Below are 17,728 nucleotides of genomic sequence, written 5' to 3' on the forward strand. Positions count from 1 at the left end.
AATAGCATCTGTTATATTCAAATCAATTGATATACCAATATTTCACTCCATTTACAACAATTTTGGAATGATCAATTCTTTATGACTTTCCTTAATTATTCTTTATCGTTCGGTTTGTTCAATCACAGTTTCTTATTACAAATTACACTCACTGCGTCAATGAGCCTATTAACATAAATTATAAGACGCTTGAAACAAAATGAATTCACACAGGCCCGATGTGTTCTATGTCACGGTTGGAGGCAGAAGAGACCGGCTTATTTCCATGCGGTCCTTTCTGTCCCAACCAACGGCACTTTCTCACCGCTAATCCTCCACCCTCGTGGCGAGTTCTAAATGAGTGGCGAGTTCTAAAGTGAGCGCGCCATCTACCCGTCTGCATCGGCAACATCTGAAATAAATTTAAAATGCTGCGGATCCTGCCGCGCCACATTACTAATCGGCCTCGTGCCAGGCGGCGCTTCTTCTCAGTGCGCCCGATATCGCTCCGCCTATAGGGGTTTCGGTGAGAGAACCCGCGGCGAGGCTACTCGACTGCGGTCGCGTGACGGACGCCAAAACGAAAGCGGCACTTGGAGGGCATTAGTCATCACCAGAACGAGGGCACAAACTGGGTGCGTGTGACGAGATGGTGGAGGTGGCTTTAATTTGGTCATAGCCTCTCGCAGTAGGCGAAACAATTCGGTCTCTCCAAGACCGTAAATAGAGTTGAAGGTTCGCCTCGTACACCAGCTTAGCAGGGCTGGCAACAAACTCTTCGCGGACGGTTGTACGGAGGTCAAGCAGAATGAAAGGCAAGATCTGCGATCAGGATGCTCATCGGGCGCCATAGTGGCTATCTTCAGCGTCCGATGCCAACATTCCAGTATCCCATTGAACAGTTGTCCGTTGACGTTTGAGTCCTAGGAGCTTCCCAAGCTCCGAGGAGGGAGTAGATTCAAAATACAATTCCTGGTCTGTGATGATGACGGCGGGAACATCAAAGCACGGAGTCCACTCTCGACAGGGGACGTCAGGACATGACTGTGTTGTTATGTCCTTCAGAGGTATTGCCCCAGACCACCGCGTAGACCCCTCAACGATTGTGTGGCAATACATGTAACCGTGCGAGTCTTGCAAGGGGCCTATAATGTCGAGGTGTATAGTGTGGAAGCGCTTTGAACACCTAGGGAATACACCACTCACTTTTGGAATACGATGCACTCTCTGGCCCAAAAGTTCACGTCCTTATTCATGGGCAGCCAGAAATACTTGCTGGAGATAAGCGTACGTACGAATGCCAGAATGCGAGCGAAAGACTCCCTTACGACAAGCGGATGGAATATATAACCTAGGCCCCTTTTCAGAGACCTCGCAGTAGATAGAGGAATATGAGCCGAAGATAGGGAACTCAGCGAATAAGCTGTTTTTACCGGACACATTTTGAATGTCCAATGTGAATTGGCTGATGTAAGCTAAGTGCCGAAGTTGGCGAGAAGACACTTTGTCAGGCTTTTGCCGTTAAGCGGCTTATAGTCAGTGAACAAGGGGAACGGCTTTCTTTCAAGAGAATATCGGAAGTGCTTAATACTCAGATACACAGCTATCAATTCACGATCATAAGTGTTGTAATTCCGTTGAGCGGGATTCGACGGTTTTGAGAAGAAACCCAACGGTTGCCGGCTTGTTCCATCCTTTGGTGAAGTGCAGCCCCTACTGCTATATCTGACGCACGTGGCTAGATGTGCATCCGTTGTAGCGTCTACAAATTGCTGCTTGGTGGTTTCAAACGCTAGGACGGTTTTTGGAGATGACCCAAGGACTCTTGCATCCTAGGTCTTAGGATCAGACAGGAAGGCGTTAATTTCTGGTAGCAGCGATAGCAGAAACCTCGCGATCATTTACATCTTGTCTGGGTCGAGTTGAATGCCGTTGAAATAATTTGCATTTGTCAACGTTGAGAATTAGGCAATTTCCAAGGAGGCGTTGAAAAATTTACTCGAGATAATTGGGGAACCAGTAGTGTTGATGTGGTGTTGGACATCATATTTAATTGGCTGAAAGTGGCTACATTCGGTAGTAATGTTGCCATGTTTTGGGAGGAGTTCGCGAATGTGTGGATTGGCAACATTCTTAAAAATGATAGAAAGAGTGTTAGAGCAGATTGAAATTTTCCGTGACGACCGAAGGATACGTGTCTGCATGCTAACCCTAACTGGAAAGACCGAAGAACTCGTAAGAACCCTTCGGAAAAGGTGCATTGATATCTGCGCTCTGCAAGAAACCCAATGGCCTGGTGCCAAAAGCTGCGATATTTAACGCGAACGCGGTAAAAATGGCTATAAACTTCTCTATTTTGTTAGCCCACACAGACAATATTGTCTTGTCATTGCCATCTCAGAGGGTTTCCGTGATGCCATTAAAGAAGTCGAAGGATTTGATGAGCGGCTGATGAAGCTCACCATTATATCAGCTGATCGCACTATTCACTTCTTCACTGCGTACGCACCACAGTCAGATTGACCTGATGCCGAGAAAGATGCCTTCTGGCAACTTCTCGATGAAAAGACGTGTCATGTGCCTACTGACGACTATATTATCATTGCCGGCGACCTTAATGGACCCACATGACCATGGCAGATGGTAACAGATGCCATGGGGGAAAAGGGTTTGGAGTGCGCAATGAGGGTGGTGAGTGTGTAATGGGTTTTGCGGGCACCCATGACCTTGTACTTATGAATACATGGTTCATCAAACGATAGTCCCATCTTCCTTCCTACATTTTATAGTGGGAACAGTAAAACGCAAATCGACTATATTCTCATAAGACGTCAATATTTTACCACTGTCACTGATTGCAAAGCCGTTCCCTATGAGACCATCGCAACTCAACATCAGCCGTTGATTGCCGTCTTGCGAATTAAGCCACCGATAAAACAGCGTGAGGAACGCACTGAAAGACACGATCCTAAAAGCGGCCTCTGCAACCCTCGGGGTCACCAAGCCGGGTAAGCGGTACATCAACCGAGATACTTGGCTTTGGAATGATGGTGTTGAAATGAAGGTCCGTGAAAAGAAACGCCTCTACCACAAATTTCTCCACGATAAAAGGTCTGCTAATTGGCAAATTTATAAGAATGCCAACCGTGAAGCAAGAAAAGCGGCTGTCACCCGAGCGAACCATTACGAAAATCTACGAAAAATAAACTGGACACTCGGGATGGCGAGAGAGATCTGTATCGACTTGCTAAAAGCCGTAATTAACGCACACAGGATATTGAACACTTCTGTTGCGTTAATGACAAGAACGGTACTTTGCTTACTAACCGTCGAGCCACAACGGATAGATGGCGAGAATACTTCGAGCAGATTTCAATTGAAGAATTTGCTCATCCTCCACTTCCACAATCATTGCCGACATTTGGACCAGTTCCTCCTGTGGTGCTCTGAGGTGGCGGGGAGGAAGACGGGGCGGCAACCCTGTCGTCTGAACCAAAACCAAGTGGCCGAGGAGAACCTCCATAGTGGTGGCACCGGGAGACGCTGTACTCACTTTGGTTTGCCGGCCGTGATGCAGTAGGCGAATGCTCCAAAAGCCTAATTAGGGCGATCAGATCCGAGTCTACACGGGGACTCATCTGAAGTGGCAAACTGGTCACGAAACCTTACCAGGGGTATACTGGTACCATGGGAACCGGGATAGCTCCTGGACTCTCATACTTCGGGTGAACTCCCGTTGTATGTGAGTACAGCTCGGTTATCTGCGGTTGGCCCCCTAGTGGGAGTTTCATGGTGGTTGTGGTTATGCTCAAGCGAGAAGAAACCTTCGGGCCTCGGCGTGGTGTTGCGTTTCAACACGGGTGCCGTACTCATTAGTTCGGTAGAGATTTAGGTAATTCTTGCATCCACGAGTATAAATGCTAAACCATGCACTTGGTATAGACTGGTACCGTTGTTGCATGTCTCAGCGGGCCTCTGATTGTGGTCACAAAATCAATCCGTGTCTGAAGTGGACTGTAGGATTAAGTCTCCACGACAGGTACCTACGTCAAAAACACAAGGGCTTAACTGTCAGCGCAACTAAAGTCGAGAAGTCAATAAAACGAATGAATTCGAGGAAAGCCACAGGATCTAACGACATCGCATCTGAGCTCTGAAAAGTGAAGAGCTGGGACACTGTAGCTCAATGAATTCTTTAATCGGGTTATTCAGGAAGGAAGAACACCATCTGACTGGCAAGAAAGTACCACTGTTCCAATATGGAAAAAGAAAAGTAGTCCATCAGAATGTTCAAATTACCGTCCGAACCGGTTGCTTTCCCATACCATGAAGATTTTTGAATGCATTCTTGACAACCGTATTCACGAAATCGTTGAAATAACCGTGAATCAAGCCGGATTTGTTAAAAACTGCGGAACTACTAACGCAATACACGCTGCGCGGTAACTCATGGAGAAACACCGTGAGAAACATCGCCCTCGTCACATTGCATTTCTGGATCTAGAGAAAGCATTTGAGCGTGTGCCACACGAACTCATCTGGTATGCTTTACGACAACACTTAGTGCCAGAAGAACTCAATTGCTCTACCACGATCCGAAAAGTAAAGTTCGAAGTATGGCGGCGTATCAAAACCGCTTCGTGTCTCTGTTGGTGTTCATCAAGGAGGTGCCCTCTCACCACTAGCTTTTCTTCTTGTTATGGACACCGTCACACGGGAGATCCAACGTCCTGCGCGCTACACACTGCTTTATGTAGATGATGTTTTCCTAGCATCTGATAGAAAAAATGATCTCTAGCAACTTGTCCAAAAATGGAATGATCGCCTCATGAAACACGGTCTCAGATTGAATCTAAACAAAACAGAATTTTTGACGACAGTTTCCCATGAAACAGGGAGAATATCAGCGGCAGTGATCTGCCCAGAACTGAGCGATTTAAATACCTCGAGTCAACGCTATCAGCCAATGGAGAACTGCGTTATAAAATTGCTTCACGCCTTAACGCAACCTGGATGAAGTGGCGTTCCACAACTGGTGTTTTTTCTGATCGACGTATCGTAACCGTGGTTCACGGTTATTTGAACAATTCGCGAATACGGTTGTCAGGAATGCGTTCAGAAATCTTCATGATATGGGAAAGCGACCGGATCAAACAGCAATTTGAACATTTTGCTGAACCACCTTTCTTTTTCATATTGGAACTGTGATACTTTCCTGCCAGTCAGATCGTGTTATACCTTCCTGAATAACATGATTAAAGAATTCACTGAGCCACAGTGTTGGGTCCCAGCTCTTCACTTTCCAGAGCTCAGATGCGATATCGCCAGGTCTTGTGGCTTCCCTCGATTTCATTCGTTTTATTGCTTCCTCGACTTTAGTTGCGCTAACAGGTGGAAACTCTCCAAATGTCGGCAATGCTTGTAGAAGTGGAGACCGAACAAATTTTCTGTTGAAATCCATCTTCTTGTCAGATTGAAAATATAGTCGATTTTCGTTTTACTATTCCCACTATAAAATTTGGGACGATGAGCCAATCGTTTGATGAATCGATGAACAAGGCCATGGGTGGCCGCAAAATCAACTATCCCCTCGTGCCCCTCATTGCGCCCTCCAAACCCATTACCTCCATAGCACTAGTTGCAGTCTGCCTTTTCGTCCACAATGTAATGATAACATAGTCCTTTGCAGGCACGTTACAGGTTTTTGCATCTAGAATTCTTTCTTTCTTTCTCGGCATTAGGTCGGCTTGTCTGTGGTGCGTACGTGACAAAGAAAAGCTCTCTTAAGATGATGTGTTTTTAGCGGGCCAAGAATGGGGGGACAAGATAGGGTTGAAATTTCAAAATGTACAAAAATAATATCAACAACCTCCGATTTGAGATGCAAGTTTTCATATAGGCATATTCTTGTTTTTCGAAACGAATGTTATTTTGACGAGGCATAGAATCTGCAGTGCAAACCGTAAGATAAAACAAAAGACTTTTCTCAGAAACCACCCCATTGAAAACAAGTTGGAAATCAGAAGCTCGCGCTTCAAGCGTTACAGGTTTTGTTGATTTTTTCTCTAAGGATATTTGAGTACATGATTATTTCACTAGTATATAGATTGTTGTGTGTAGAGTTGCCAAATCTCCCATCAGGCGCATCCCTTCGTGCGGATAAGGGAATGCTCGGCGAATGTGTCATGTGCATCCGGAGATGTGCGTGTATGGGCCTGTTTATGCGCAGGCCGGGTAGGTGGGAAGTAAACGCCCACCCGTGGATAAAATTTGGCTATGGGAAGGATACCCAGAAAATAAACCAAAAATGGAGGAGGAGAAAGGTAGTTTTTTACGGTGCAGGGCTTCGGAAACCCAGTACCGGCGGTTTTTGGGAGTGAGCAAGCGGGCTCCCGGCCGTCGATATCCAACGACCGCAGTGCCTCAGTAGTGGGAACATTGGCTACTGTGGCATCTAATGTTACAAGCGTACGGGAGGAACTTGAACTGGCTCCAGTGACGGACCCGTTCAGAAGGAGCTCGTTTTTTCGCAGATCCCCTCCCACACGGGCACAAGCCCGCACGATCGCTACCCCCAGTGGGAAGCGTATAGCGGGAGTCTTCGATGAGGAAGAATCACTGACGCCGATTCACCCGAGCGATGTTTGGGCAATGATCAGTCTGGAGCTGCCTTTGCTGCCCTCGGTAAAAAGATCATGGAGCTGTGTGAGTTTATAAAGGAGCGCAGGAACATTCACCAAAATATAAGGACCATGATAAGAGGCATCCGTTTGACGTACGGCAAGGCCCAGGATGAACGAGTAGAGAAGTCGCCGATTGGAAAAGTGAACCAGGCAACTCAAGTAACGCCGGTTCAAAACACAAAAGGGGAGAAACCGGGAAAGAGGCTACGCGAGAAGCTAAATGACTCAACAGGCCAGCAAATCCCGAAAAGAAAAAAGGAATCAACTCCCAAAAAGGCGGAGTTCATAAAAAATAGGCCTGAAGCTGCCAGTGAAAATATTCCAGTGGCTACCTCGAGAAAAGGGATCAAACCTTCAAAGGCGGATGCGGAAGCTTGGAGGAAGGTAGAACCGCCGAAAAGAAATAATCGGAGGAAGATAAGACCGGGCGTGATCATTGATTCCAAACGAGGCGAAGGGTCATACGCTGACATTCTCAGGAAAGTGAAGGCAGACCCCGAACTCACCAATTTGGGAGACAACGTCAGCCGCATTAGACGGTCCCAGAAGGGAGATCTTATGTTGGAGCTTAAGAAATCCAAGGATGTAACCGCGGACAAATTCTTAAGCCAAATCGGGAAGACTTTAGGGCAGGAAGCCGACATAAGAGCTAGCAGGCCGGAGATCACTATAATCTGCAAAGATATAGATGAAATCACGACGAAGGAGGAGGTTCGCGAAGCGTTGGAGAAACAGTTTGATCTTGCCGGACTACAAGAGTCAGTGGTGAAAACGTTAAGGAAAGCCATCATCAGCCTACCAGTAGAGAACGCACTCAAACTGTTAGCAGTAGGGAGAGTGAGAATAGGCTGGGTTATGTGACGCCATAGGGAACAGGTGGCGTTAAAACGGTGCATTAGATGCCTTGGCTTTGGTCACATTGCGAAGGCATGCACTAGCCCAAATGACAGGTCAAAGCAATGCAGGAGATGCGGAGTGGAAGGCCATATCAGCAAGGCAGCAACAGGTGCCCGGAATACAGGAGAGCCCTTAGTACAAATCGCAGATGAGGTTGATACAAATCAACCTCAACCACTGCGAGGCGGCGCAGAATCTACTCTCGCAAACCATCCGCGAGAAAAACATCGATGTGGCCATGTGGCTATACTAAGTGAACCATACCGAAACCACGGCCAGTGGCCATACTAAGTGAACTATACCGAAACCACGGTGGTAGCGTTTGGGTCAAAGACCAAACGGGCCAAGCAGCGCTGTGGACTTGTGGAGAACAAGCCTTCGAGGACATAATGGAGCACCCGGAGGAGGGCTTTATCAGAGCGAAGGTGAAGGGCATCCACATCTACAGCTGCTATGCTCCACCCAGCGCTACACTCGTCGAGTATGAGCAGATGTTTGCCGCTCTTGTTTTGGATGCAAGAGGACGTTGGCCAATCATAATTGGAGGCGATTTCAATGCGTGGGCTCTTGAGTGGGGCAGCCGGATAACTACGTGTTCTCCTCGAAGCATTCGCGGAGCTAGACGTGGTACTGGCGAATGTTGGGTCTTCGTACACTTTCCGGAGAAGGGGCCTGGGGTCTATAGTGGACCTGACATACGTGAGTGCCACTTTAGCCAGTAGAATCGCTTGGGTTGTCAGTGAGGACTATACTCACAGCGACCAACAGGCAATCTGCATAGAGGTCAAGGGCGGATCGAGCTCGAAAAAGAGTTTTCGCAGAATGCCGGGTGGTATGCTTGGCTGGACGGTGAAAGTTTTCGAGGGGGACACGTTTTCCGCGGGGCTCAAATCCGACATACCCCTGAAGGGTACGGCTGGAGAAAAAGCCACCCAAATCACTTGATGGGTGACGGAAGCATGCGATGCTACTATGCCCAGAAGGCGATTGCTCCCCAGTAGGCAACTCAACTACTGGTGGAACAACGAAATCGCAAGTTTGCGAGCCGCATGTTTTCGGGCAAGGAGGCTTTACCAGAGGCTCAGGGGAAAACCCGGTGGCGACGGTCGAGAGGAGGCACACAAGCAATTGCGTGGCCGCCTAAAGGAAGCCATTCGGAGGAGCAAAAACAACTGCTTCAAACAGCTGTGCGACCATGCCGACATAAACCCTTGGGGCGAGGCTTACAGAGTGGTAATGAAAAGGCTGCGGAAATCACCCCAGGTGACTTGTCCGCGCCTCCTGAAACAGATTGTTACCGCTCTGTTCCCTCACCACGAAAATAGGGGAAGGCAAATTTTTGTCCAGCTAAATGACGGCATAATACCGCCTGTAACTGTGGAGGAGCTGCGGGAAATATGTGGTAGGTTCGGTGACAACAAGGCCCCAGGTTTGGATGCCATCCCCAACCGAGCTTTGAAACTGGCAGTGAAGACTAGGCCCGACCTTTTCGCCAACACCTTCAAGGCGTGCTTAAAAGAAGGAATATTCCCTGCCCAGTGGAAAAAGCAAAAGTTGGTGTTGCTTCCGAAGCCTGGCAAGCAACCTGGAAACCCAGCGTCGTATCGTCCTATCTGCCTGTTGGATACAATGGGGAAGATGATGGAGAGAGTAATCTACAACAGACTCCTGCCTATTGCCGAAGCCAGCAATGGTTTGTCGGAACGCCAGTTTGGTTTCCGACGCGCCCACTCTACGGTGGACGCAATTGGCATGGTGGTAAACCTGGCAAAAGGTGCACTGATTTCTTGCGGCTGCTGTGCCGTGGTGGCGTTGGATGTCAAAAAAGCATTCAACTCGGCCAACTGGAATAGAATTAAAGGGGCGTTGGCTGATATAGGTGTCCCCGAATACTTAGCGAATTTGGTGGAAAACTACCTCTCAGAGAGGATTCTCTGGTACGGGACGGATGAGGGTCCCAAAGAGTACATTGTCACAGCCGGGGTACCACAGGGATCGGTACTTGGTCCCCTGTTGTGGAATATCATGTATAATGGGGTGCTTGCTCTTCCCGTCCAGAGGGGACTACGATTGTCGGCTTTGCTGTGGTTGTTGCAGCAAAACACCCAGAAGATGTGGAGGTTTACGCAACGGAAACAGTGCGAGCGGTAAAGTCCTGGCTACAAAAGGCCGGGTTGACCTTGGCAGACATGAAAACGGAAGCGGTCTTGATAACGAAACGGAGGAAAAATAACACTGTAAAAGTGGAGGTCGGTGGACATACGGCCGTATCAAAGCCGGCTATCAAATACCTGGGGGTAATAATTGACACCAGATTGAATTTTAGGGAGCACCTAGAGTATGCATGCCAAAAGGCAGCCAGTGCCACCACGGCACTTGCAAGAATGTTGCCAAATATTGGCGGGCCGAAACATTGCCGGAGGTTGGTGCTAGCCGGAGTGGTGCGCTCCATCCTCCTCTACTCGTCGCCTGTGTGGGCAGAGGCGCTTGCAAATTCTCAGAGACAGAAGCAGGTGAACTCGGTTTACCGGCGGATCGCTTTGAGGGTTTGCAGTGCTTTTAGAACCACATCAGATGAGGCAGTATTGGTGGTGGCAGGCATGATCCCGGTTGATATTCTGGCCAAAGAAATGAGTGTCCTGTACAATGCAAGACATATGGAGGGGCATGCACAGCGTAGAAATGCGGCAAGGTCAGAGTCGCTTGATCTCTGGCAACGCAGATGGGACGAGTCTGCGAAGGGTCGGTGGACGCACAGGCTCATTCCCAACATTAGGGTGTGGCTTGAGCGAAAACATGGGGATACCAACTACCACATTACCCAGTTCCTCACGGGACACGGTGGTTGCTACAGGCAGTATCTGCACCGCTTTGGGTTGGATGATTCTCCGAACTGTCCCAGATGCGATGGCATACCGGAGGATCCAGAGCATGTGATGTTTCACTGCCCACGATTTGCGATGGAGAGAAGGAGCTTAAACCAGGTGCTGGGCAGGAGCGGGACCCCGGAGAGCTTGGTTACTGAGATGCTGGAGTCCGAGGAGAAGTAGCTTGCGGTTGGCTCCGCAATCAGCCAAATGCAGGAGGAGTTGCTGAAGGAGCAAAGAAGGAGGAAGGCTGCAAATAGGAGAAGGATGAGTGCCTAAGAGCAAAACTACCCCGCGAAGTAATACCTTAATGGTGGTCCCGCGGGGCTGGGGCTGGAGAGACCGGGGGTGGTTTTTAGTTGGTGTGAATCCCACACGCGCCTGCTGTAATTCCGGCGTTCGGGCGGGGGAGCTGCGGCGGACGTGTCTTTCTAAGATTTTCCACCTCCGTGTACGCGCAAAAAAAAAAACAAAAAAAGATTGTTGTGTATATACATACGCATATATATTTCAAAAAGCCCACGGACCCTCTTCCCGCCCAACCGGACCGAGGGGCGACCAACCTAAGGATGGGCTGAAGGCAACATCCAATGGCCCGCATCACAGCGATGATGCGTTTTAACGCAAAGTGTGTGCGACCATGCGAAAATGTATTACTACATCCCGATTGTCGCAAACACTTCAGCCAATGACGCGGAGGTCCTACACTACAGAGACATGGATCTTATATTGAAGACAGTGCGGATCAAGACTGAAACCCATTAGGTCAGATTGTTACCGGATAGGACTCTTCGGACTATAGCACAGGTTGCAAGGATAACTGCTTTTTGCATCTCCATGTATAGTCCAGCCCTAAGATCGAGCGTTTTCAGCGCTTTATGTAAGTTCTGCGGGACTAATCCTGTCGCTGAAATTATTACTGGGACTACTTCGATCTTTTGTAGCCTCTAAGTCTGCTTCATATCGTCTGCCAAGGGGCCGTAGTTCCGGATTTTTTCGTGCTGTTTTTCAACAGTGTTCCGGTCCAACGGCACGGCTACATCGATTATAAAGCACGCTCGTTCTTCCTTCAGAAGCAGAACTAGATCGGGTCTGTTATGATTAACACTGTGGTCGGTGGCGATAGTGTGATCCCACAGTAGTTTGACCCGATCATTTTCCAAGATTCTCTGCGGAGTATACTTATAGTAAGGATGGTAGGTTGCCACTAAGTTATACTTCAAAGCAAGGTTTTGATGGAGAATCTTGCAGACGGAGTTATGACGATTGGTGTACTCGGTACCGCTCAACATCCTGCACGCAGATGTTATGTGCTGGATAGTCTCCTCTTCACAGTTGCATAACCTACAACTGGAGTTGGAGATTGAGGAGTCGTGAAGAATGTACCGTTTATAATTTTTTGTTGGGAGCGAAGCATCCTGGATTGAAGCTAGGAATGCTTCCGTCTCATAGAAAAGTACACCATTTGTCAACCATTTGTTGGAGGCTTCGATTTCAATGCCTGACAACAACAAATTTTTTATATGACCTCCGTGAATGGGTTTCTCTTTCCACATGTCGATCTTCTGTTGGACTGAAGTAACATTCGACATGGGATCCCATTCTCTGCTTCTCAAGTTTAAAGGAGATAATTTATTATCTGCCATGACGGTAGCCTGATGTATTTGGCTAGAGGATTGTTTCTCATAGAAAAACTCACGAAGAGAATGCACTTGATTGTGGTGCAACGTTTTTAAATCAAGTACCCCCCTTCCTCCCTGATGACGTGGGATAGTGATCCTCAATTTTTCGGCAGCTCTATTGTGCATGTTGTTGTTTGCAGGGACTACCCTTACCCGTCTATTGACAGATTCTAAATCAGTATTACTCCACTGTATCGCTCCGAAAGTGTATAGAAGGACGGGAATGGCGAAGGTGTTGATTGCCATGATTTTATTTTTCCCGTACAGCTCAGTTTTAAGGACGAGACCCAGACGCCGCTCAAATTCCCCCAGCAACTTAGATTTGATTATTGCCACAGCAGGTGTTGTTGCTTGCAATATGCCGAGGTATTTGTAGACGTCGTCCGAATCCATACCCTCAATTCGGATGTTATTGTGGCTGTATCCTTCGTTGTCGGTGTGTTTTCCCCGAACAATTGTTTTTATGCGACATTTCTCCAAACCCATGCACATCCCTACTGAACTGGATGGTGATGTCCAGCAAGGAACGAAGTTAGTTCTCGTCTTTGGCATACAATTTGATGTCGTCAATGTACATCAAATGGCTTAATGTACATTTCGACAATATGCCATGCTTGACTTGGAACCCGTATTTGCTTTCATGCGAAAGATGGGATAGCGGATTCAAAGCCAAACAAAACCACAGTGGGCTTAGAGAGTCGCCTTGGAAAATGCCACGCCTGATTGGTATCTCTCCTGATGTTTGTGAGGATACCGATAGCTTCGTGCTCCAATTCTTCATTACTGTTCTCAGAAGAAGAACGATATTCGGGTTGATTTTATACAAACGTAACACTTGTAGTAACCACGAATGTGATATGGAGTCAAAGGCTGATTTATAATCGATGTAGGCTGTCGAGATGTTTCGTTTTTGGTGGACAGCCTGCTTTACAGCTACCGTATCGATTATAAGCTGTTCTTTGCAGCCTCGGGAGCCTTTTGCGCATCCTTTTTGCTCCTCAGCTATCAATTTATGAACATCAAGATGTTTTGAGATGTTCGCGCACAGAACTGAAGTGAAGACCTTGTAGATGGTAGGAAGACAAGTAATTGGTCGACATTTTGAAGGGCAAGAGACACCCTGTTCCTTGGGGATGAGGAAAGTTATCCCCTTGGTGAAAAATGGTGGAACTAAATCAGGATCGGCAATGATCTGATTAAATTGATTTGCCAATATCCTGTGAGTGCTCTTGAACCGCTTCAGCCAGAAGTTTTGAATCTTGTCAACTCCTGGCGCCTTCCAGTTACCTGCCTTGTCAAGGGCTGCTTCAACGTCGACTTCAGTTACGTCAGGCATGGTCATTTCGGGGAGGGCCTCGCATGAACGCATAAGGTGTGGGAGCCGCGCTGCTTTTAAATTGCAACGGCTGGATTCGCTCCAAACACTTCTCCAGAAGTCTTCTGCCTGATCCAGATCGGGGTTACTTTCCCTATCTGAGCTGGTGAGATTTTTGTAGAATCCCCGTTGGTTCTGGAAGAACAAGGTGTTGTCTGTCCTTCGCTGAAAGCTTTTCTGATACCTACGGGTGCGATTGGAGCATACCGCAAGTTTCTGCTTCAGCACCTCGAGGATTTCTTCGATTGGCATATCATTGGAGAGATGGTAGTTTCCAATGATGTTCGCAACGCATCTGTGCACTCTTGGTGATGGATTTCCAAGGAGTGCTTGCGTCACATGACCAATCTCCTTTCTCAACTTTTCGACTCTTTTGTTTAGTCGAAACACCCAGAACGGTAAAGTCCATCTGCGCATACCTCTGTTATTCGCTCTAAGATGTTGGTTATGGAGACGAATAACCGTGGCAGCTGCAACGTAGATCAGGCTGTGAACCTCTGTAGCAGTAGTCTCGCTAGCCAAACGATCAGCCAAAATTCTGTCAACAGCAGCAATGATGTTAGTAGTTGCCGAAGTAAACTTCAGTTTTGGAATCTTTGGCCTAGCGTCTGGGAGAATCTCAGCATACTCTGTGAATGCGACCTGGAATGCGGTCAAAGCCTCATTATAAATTGGGTCGACATCCCCAGTTACTAAGCTTCTCCTGACTACTGGATTCATGAAGTGCCTTACAGGTGGAGTACTTGTGTTACTCCTTTGACTAGTCCGGTAATTTGATGACTCCAGCCCGAGCTCAAGTGAAACCTCTTGTAAGATTTGTTGCCTAGTTGGTAAGGCAACTCGGTTGTTATTCACTATCACCCGGTACTGGTTGACGACGTTCTGTTCCGGAACATGACTTAGCTCCGGAAATCGGGTTATGAACGCGTCATGTAGTCGATGTCTGTACCCTGATGGATTCCGTTCCAAATCCGTGACACGGTAATAGGCGCGGACGATAAATTCGTTGAGTTGGTTCGTCCAAACCATACGACGCCTAGGTCTCCCGTCCCTGGTGGTTGACGGCATAACCGCCAAAACATCCAAGGGCGAAGAGCTGCTCTGATGTTGTTGAACGACCCTTAACCGTGTTGGGTACTGTCTTCGTGTCCCTGGGGTCCCATTAAGAGAATTTAAATTATTTTCCCCAATTTTGTTCCCACGAGTATTGGGGAAGCAGTCAACCCTGCAACAGAGCCCCAATGTTGCAATGCCCCATGGTTACCTCCAAAGGTAGGGAAGGTATTTGGAGGGGAGCCGCTGAAATACAGTGTAACGTCACTGCAATTCATCCGATAGGCGCGTCGATCCCTTCACCCCGGATTACGGATTTGTTAAGGAGGTTTACTCCCCCTGATCGGGAAGAATCGGTAAGGGAGGACGAACACAAAGGGAAACGTTCTGCTTGTCCGCGGCTACTTATTTACAAGATTAACTTGCAATATTCGTAGCTGACCCAGTGGGTCATATCATTATCCGCAACCCATGACACGCGCCTGGTCGCATGCAGCTCTGCGTTTGCAACTCAGGTGAGGATAAACCTGGTACGCCAGGATATATATATATATATATACATACATAAAGCGCTGAAAACGCACGATCTTAGGGCTGGACTATACATGGAGATGCAAAAAGCAGTTATCCTTGCAACCTGTGCTATAGTCCGAAGTGTCCTGTCCGGTAACAATCTGACCTAATGGGTTTCAGTCTTGATCCGCACTGTCTTCAATATAAGATCCATGTCTCTGTAGTGTAGGACCTCCGCGTCATTGGCTGAAGTGTTTGCGACAATCAGGATGTAGCAATACATTTTCGCATGGTCGCACACACTTTGCGTTAAAACGCATCATCGCTGTGATGCGGGCCTTTGGATGTTGCCTTCAGCCCATCCTTAGGTTGGTCGCCCCTCGGTCCGGTTGGGCGGGAAGAGGGTCCGTGGGCTTTTTGAACTATATATATATGAATACATCCGATATTCAATTTGACGTGGTCCTGACATTTTATCTCTTATGGAGTAATAATTTGATGCGAAACAGGTAACTTTACCTACTTTAACTAAAATTTCCCCCAAACTTTGCAGTATTTTGGGGCATAAATACCGTGTGTATTGACCCACTGCAGACCCCTGCACTGCTCCTATTTGCAACCAATGTCAAAATTGAAAACTACTGATCGAGACCTCTCATTTGATACCACATAGCTATTTTCGGTGAAAAATCTTGGAAAATGGCGAACGTTTCTTTGACTACTAAAACAAAGTAACAATAACACTTTAGACTTGTAAAATCTTTTGAATTTCAGCCCTGAATCCGATTCTTCTCTTTTGAAGGCTAATAATACACGGCCATATAAAAGTTCAGCAGAAATCATATGGTAGATATATGAACAAAAGCTTCCATATTTAAGGCACTTTCGTCGTTTATATACTTTTTTTTGCACTAATAGGACGATCGTTTTCAATAAAACCTTTTCCTTTTAGGGCAACGATAGGAAACGAAATTGCGCTATATTAAATGGGGATGATTGAAGACATCTAATTGTAAACTTTTGAATAAAGTTTCATAAAAACACTAGACTGAACATTTTTCACATTAGCACTCACATTTGTCAGCTTCTTTTGCAATTTCTGCACTGTCAGTGGACACCCAAATTTCTGAGAAAGCACCAGATTCGTTTATTGTTTTAATCGCCCTTCCAAGTAAAGATATTCCCGAAATAGTAACCAAATTTTTTCTGGGTATTCCTTTTGAACCTCCCCTGGCCAAGATCAGGGCAACCCCGTCGAATCTGGTTAGGTTATATAATCTGCAAACAAATTTTGATTAGTTTTTAGTTCAAGACTATAGAACAAAGGGTATACGTTTCACGGTCGTCTGCACTCGAAGATGCATTACACTGTGTGAAAATAGTAAGAAATACCAGCAGTTTTCGTGTATCATGAAACATTTTAGTGTATACTAAACTGTACAAAGCGTGCACTGTCTTTGATCATGTACCGGAAATTTTCAATTTATAAATCAGCCCCGAGATTGAAATAAATTCACGCTTAATTTGTTTGCTAGTAAAAGAGATATATGTATATTGTTAGACGGAATGATGTCTAAGCCTAACATTTTCGGCTTGGCTTGGCTTAGTATCACTGGTCAGTTGGATAATATTGAACCCTTTTTAGCAGGTATCAAGGAAGTTTGAACGACATTATTATAAGTATGAAGATGCAAGACTCTCAAAACAGTTTTTTTTTTGCAAAAAAGTTTAGTTTTTTATTTTACAATAGTGACTGACTTACATCTCAACATTGGTAGCTTATTTCTAGCTCATGTTGAACTTAGCTATCTTAATTCTATTTCAATGGGTGGCTATTACAATTGTTTGACCTACCCGACCTTCTATGTAAATTTACTTTACTGTGTATTTCATATACATACATACTTTATTTAGAAAAAAAGGTGTTCGCACCAAAAGCGCCGGAAGGTTTTTATTTTACTTACTTAGAAAAACTATTTACATACTTAATTCTAACTCAGGATTCTTAAGACATACTATATATGTATACAATCGCACATTGCAGTAGCTTATCCTGTATGTATGTACCCCTACCAGGCCAGGAGTGTCAAAGAAGAAAAAGATGGAGGGCTTTAGGTAATTACTGACAAGTTTGGGAGTATGGCCAATGGGGATGTGTTTCCCTGTTGGTATATTTGCCGAATTAGTGGATTTGGGTGGTGTCCTGTTTTTTCGAAAAAAAACATTCCATCAAATTGAGATCATATTCGTCGTTTTAACCGACTTTTCTAGTCTGCCAATTATAAGATAGGTCCGTGCAGTATCTTAGTATTCGGCGTCGAAATGTTTCGCATTTATTCATGGCAGCGTTAGAGCAGATGGTCCACATAGGCGCTACGTAGCAGATAATGGGTCTTATCAGGGTTTTGTATAGAATCAATTTGGCTTTGGCACTAAGATCTGTTTTCTTGCGAAGAAGATAGTAGTTGTTACTAACTGCATTGCCTGCCTGCTACTCATAGCGAGCTCTAGGCGCGGATTAAATTTAAGAAATTCATAAAATTTAATTCCCAAGTATTTGATCGTCTGTTAATTGCTCACTGTTGTGTTCCAAATTTCCAAGCATTTAGCATTTTTATGGATACTTCTAGAACCTAAGTATCTAGATTGTCTCCTGAAAGTACACAATTGCATTTTTGC

General features: G+C 46.3%; 1 protein-coding gene across 2 annotated transcripts in view; it reads right to left on the bottom strand.

The window, feature by feature from the left end:
* Window positions 1–16,541, bottom strand: part of LOC119649316 (N-acylneuraminate cytidylyltransferase A) — a 64,721-nt gene extending 48,180 nt beyond the window's left edge. Inside the window, exons 1-2 of one of the 2 annotated variants that reach the window (XM_038051419.1) lie at window positions 16,383–16,541; window positions 16,125–16,327 (exon numbers count right to left, since the gene is read on the bottom strand). In XM_038051419.1, the coding sequence (XP_037907347.1) occupies window positions 16,125–16,327; window positions 16,383–16,468 (289 nt within the window). In that variant the 5' untranslated portion in view covers window positions 16,469–16,541. The remainder of the gene's footprint in view (window positions 1–16,124; window positions 16,328–16,382) is intronic. The other variant, XM_038051418.1, reaches the window with a different exon arrangement.
* Between the last annotated feature and the right edge of the window lie 1,187 nt (window positions 16,542–17,728).

Source organism: Hermetia illucens, chromosome 2, assembly GCF_905115235.1.
Source record: "Hermetia illucens chromosome 2, iHerIll2.2.curated.20191125, whole genome shotgun sequence".
NCBI lineage: Eukaryota > Metazoa > Arthropoda > Insecta > Diptera > Stratiomyidae > Hermetia > Hermetia illucens.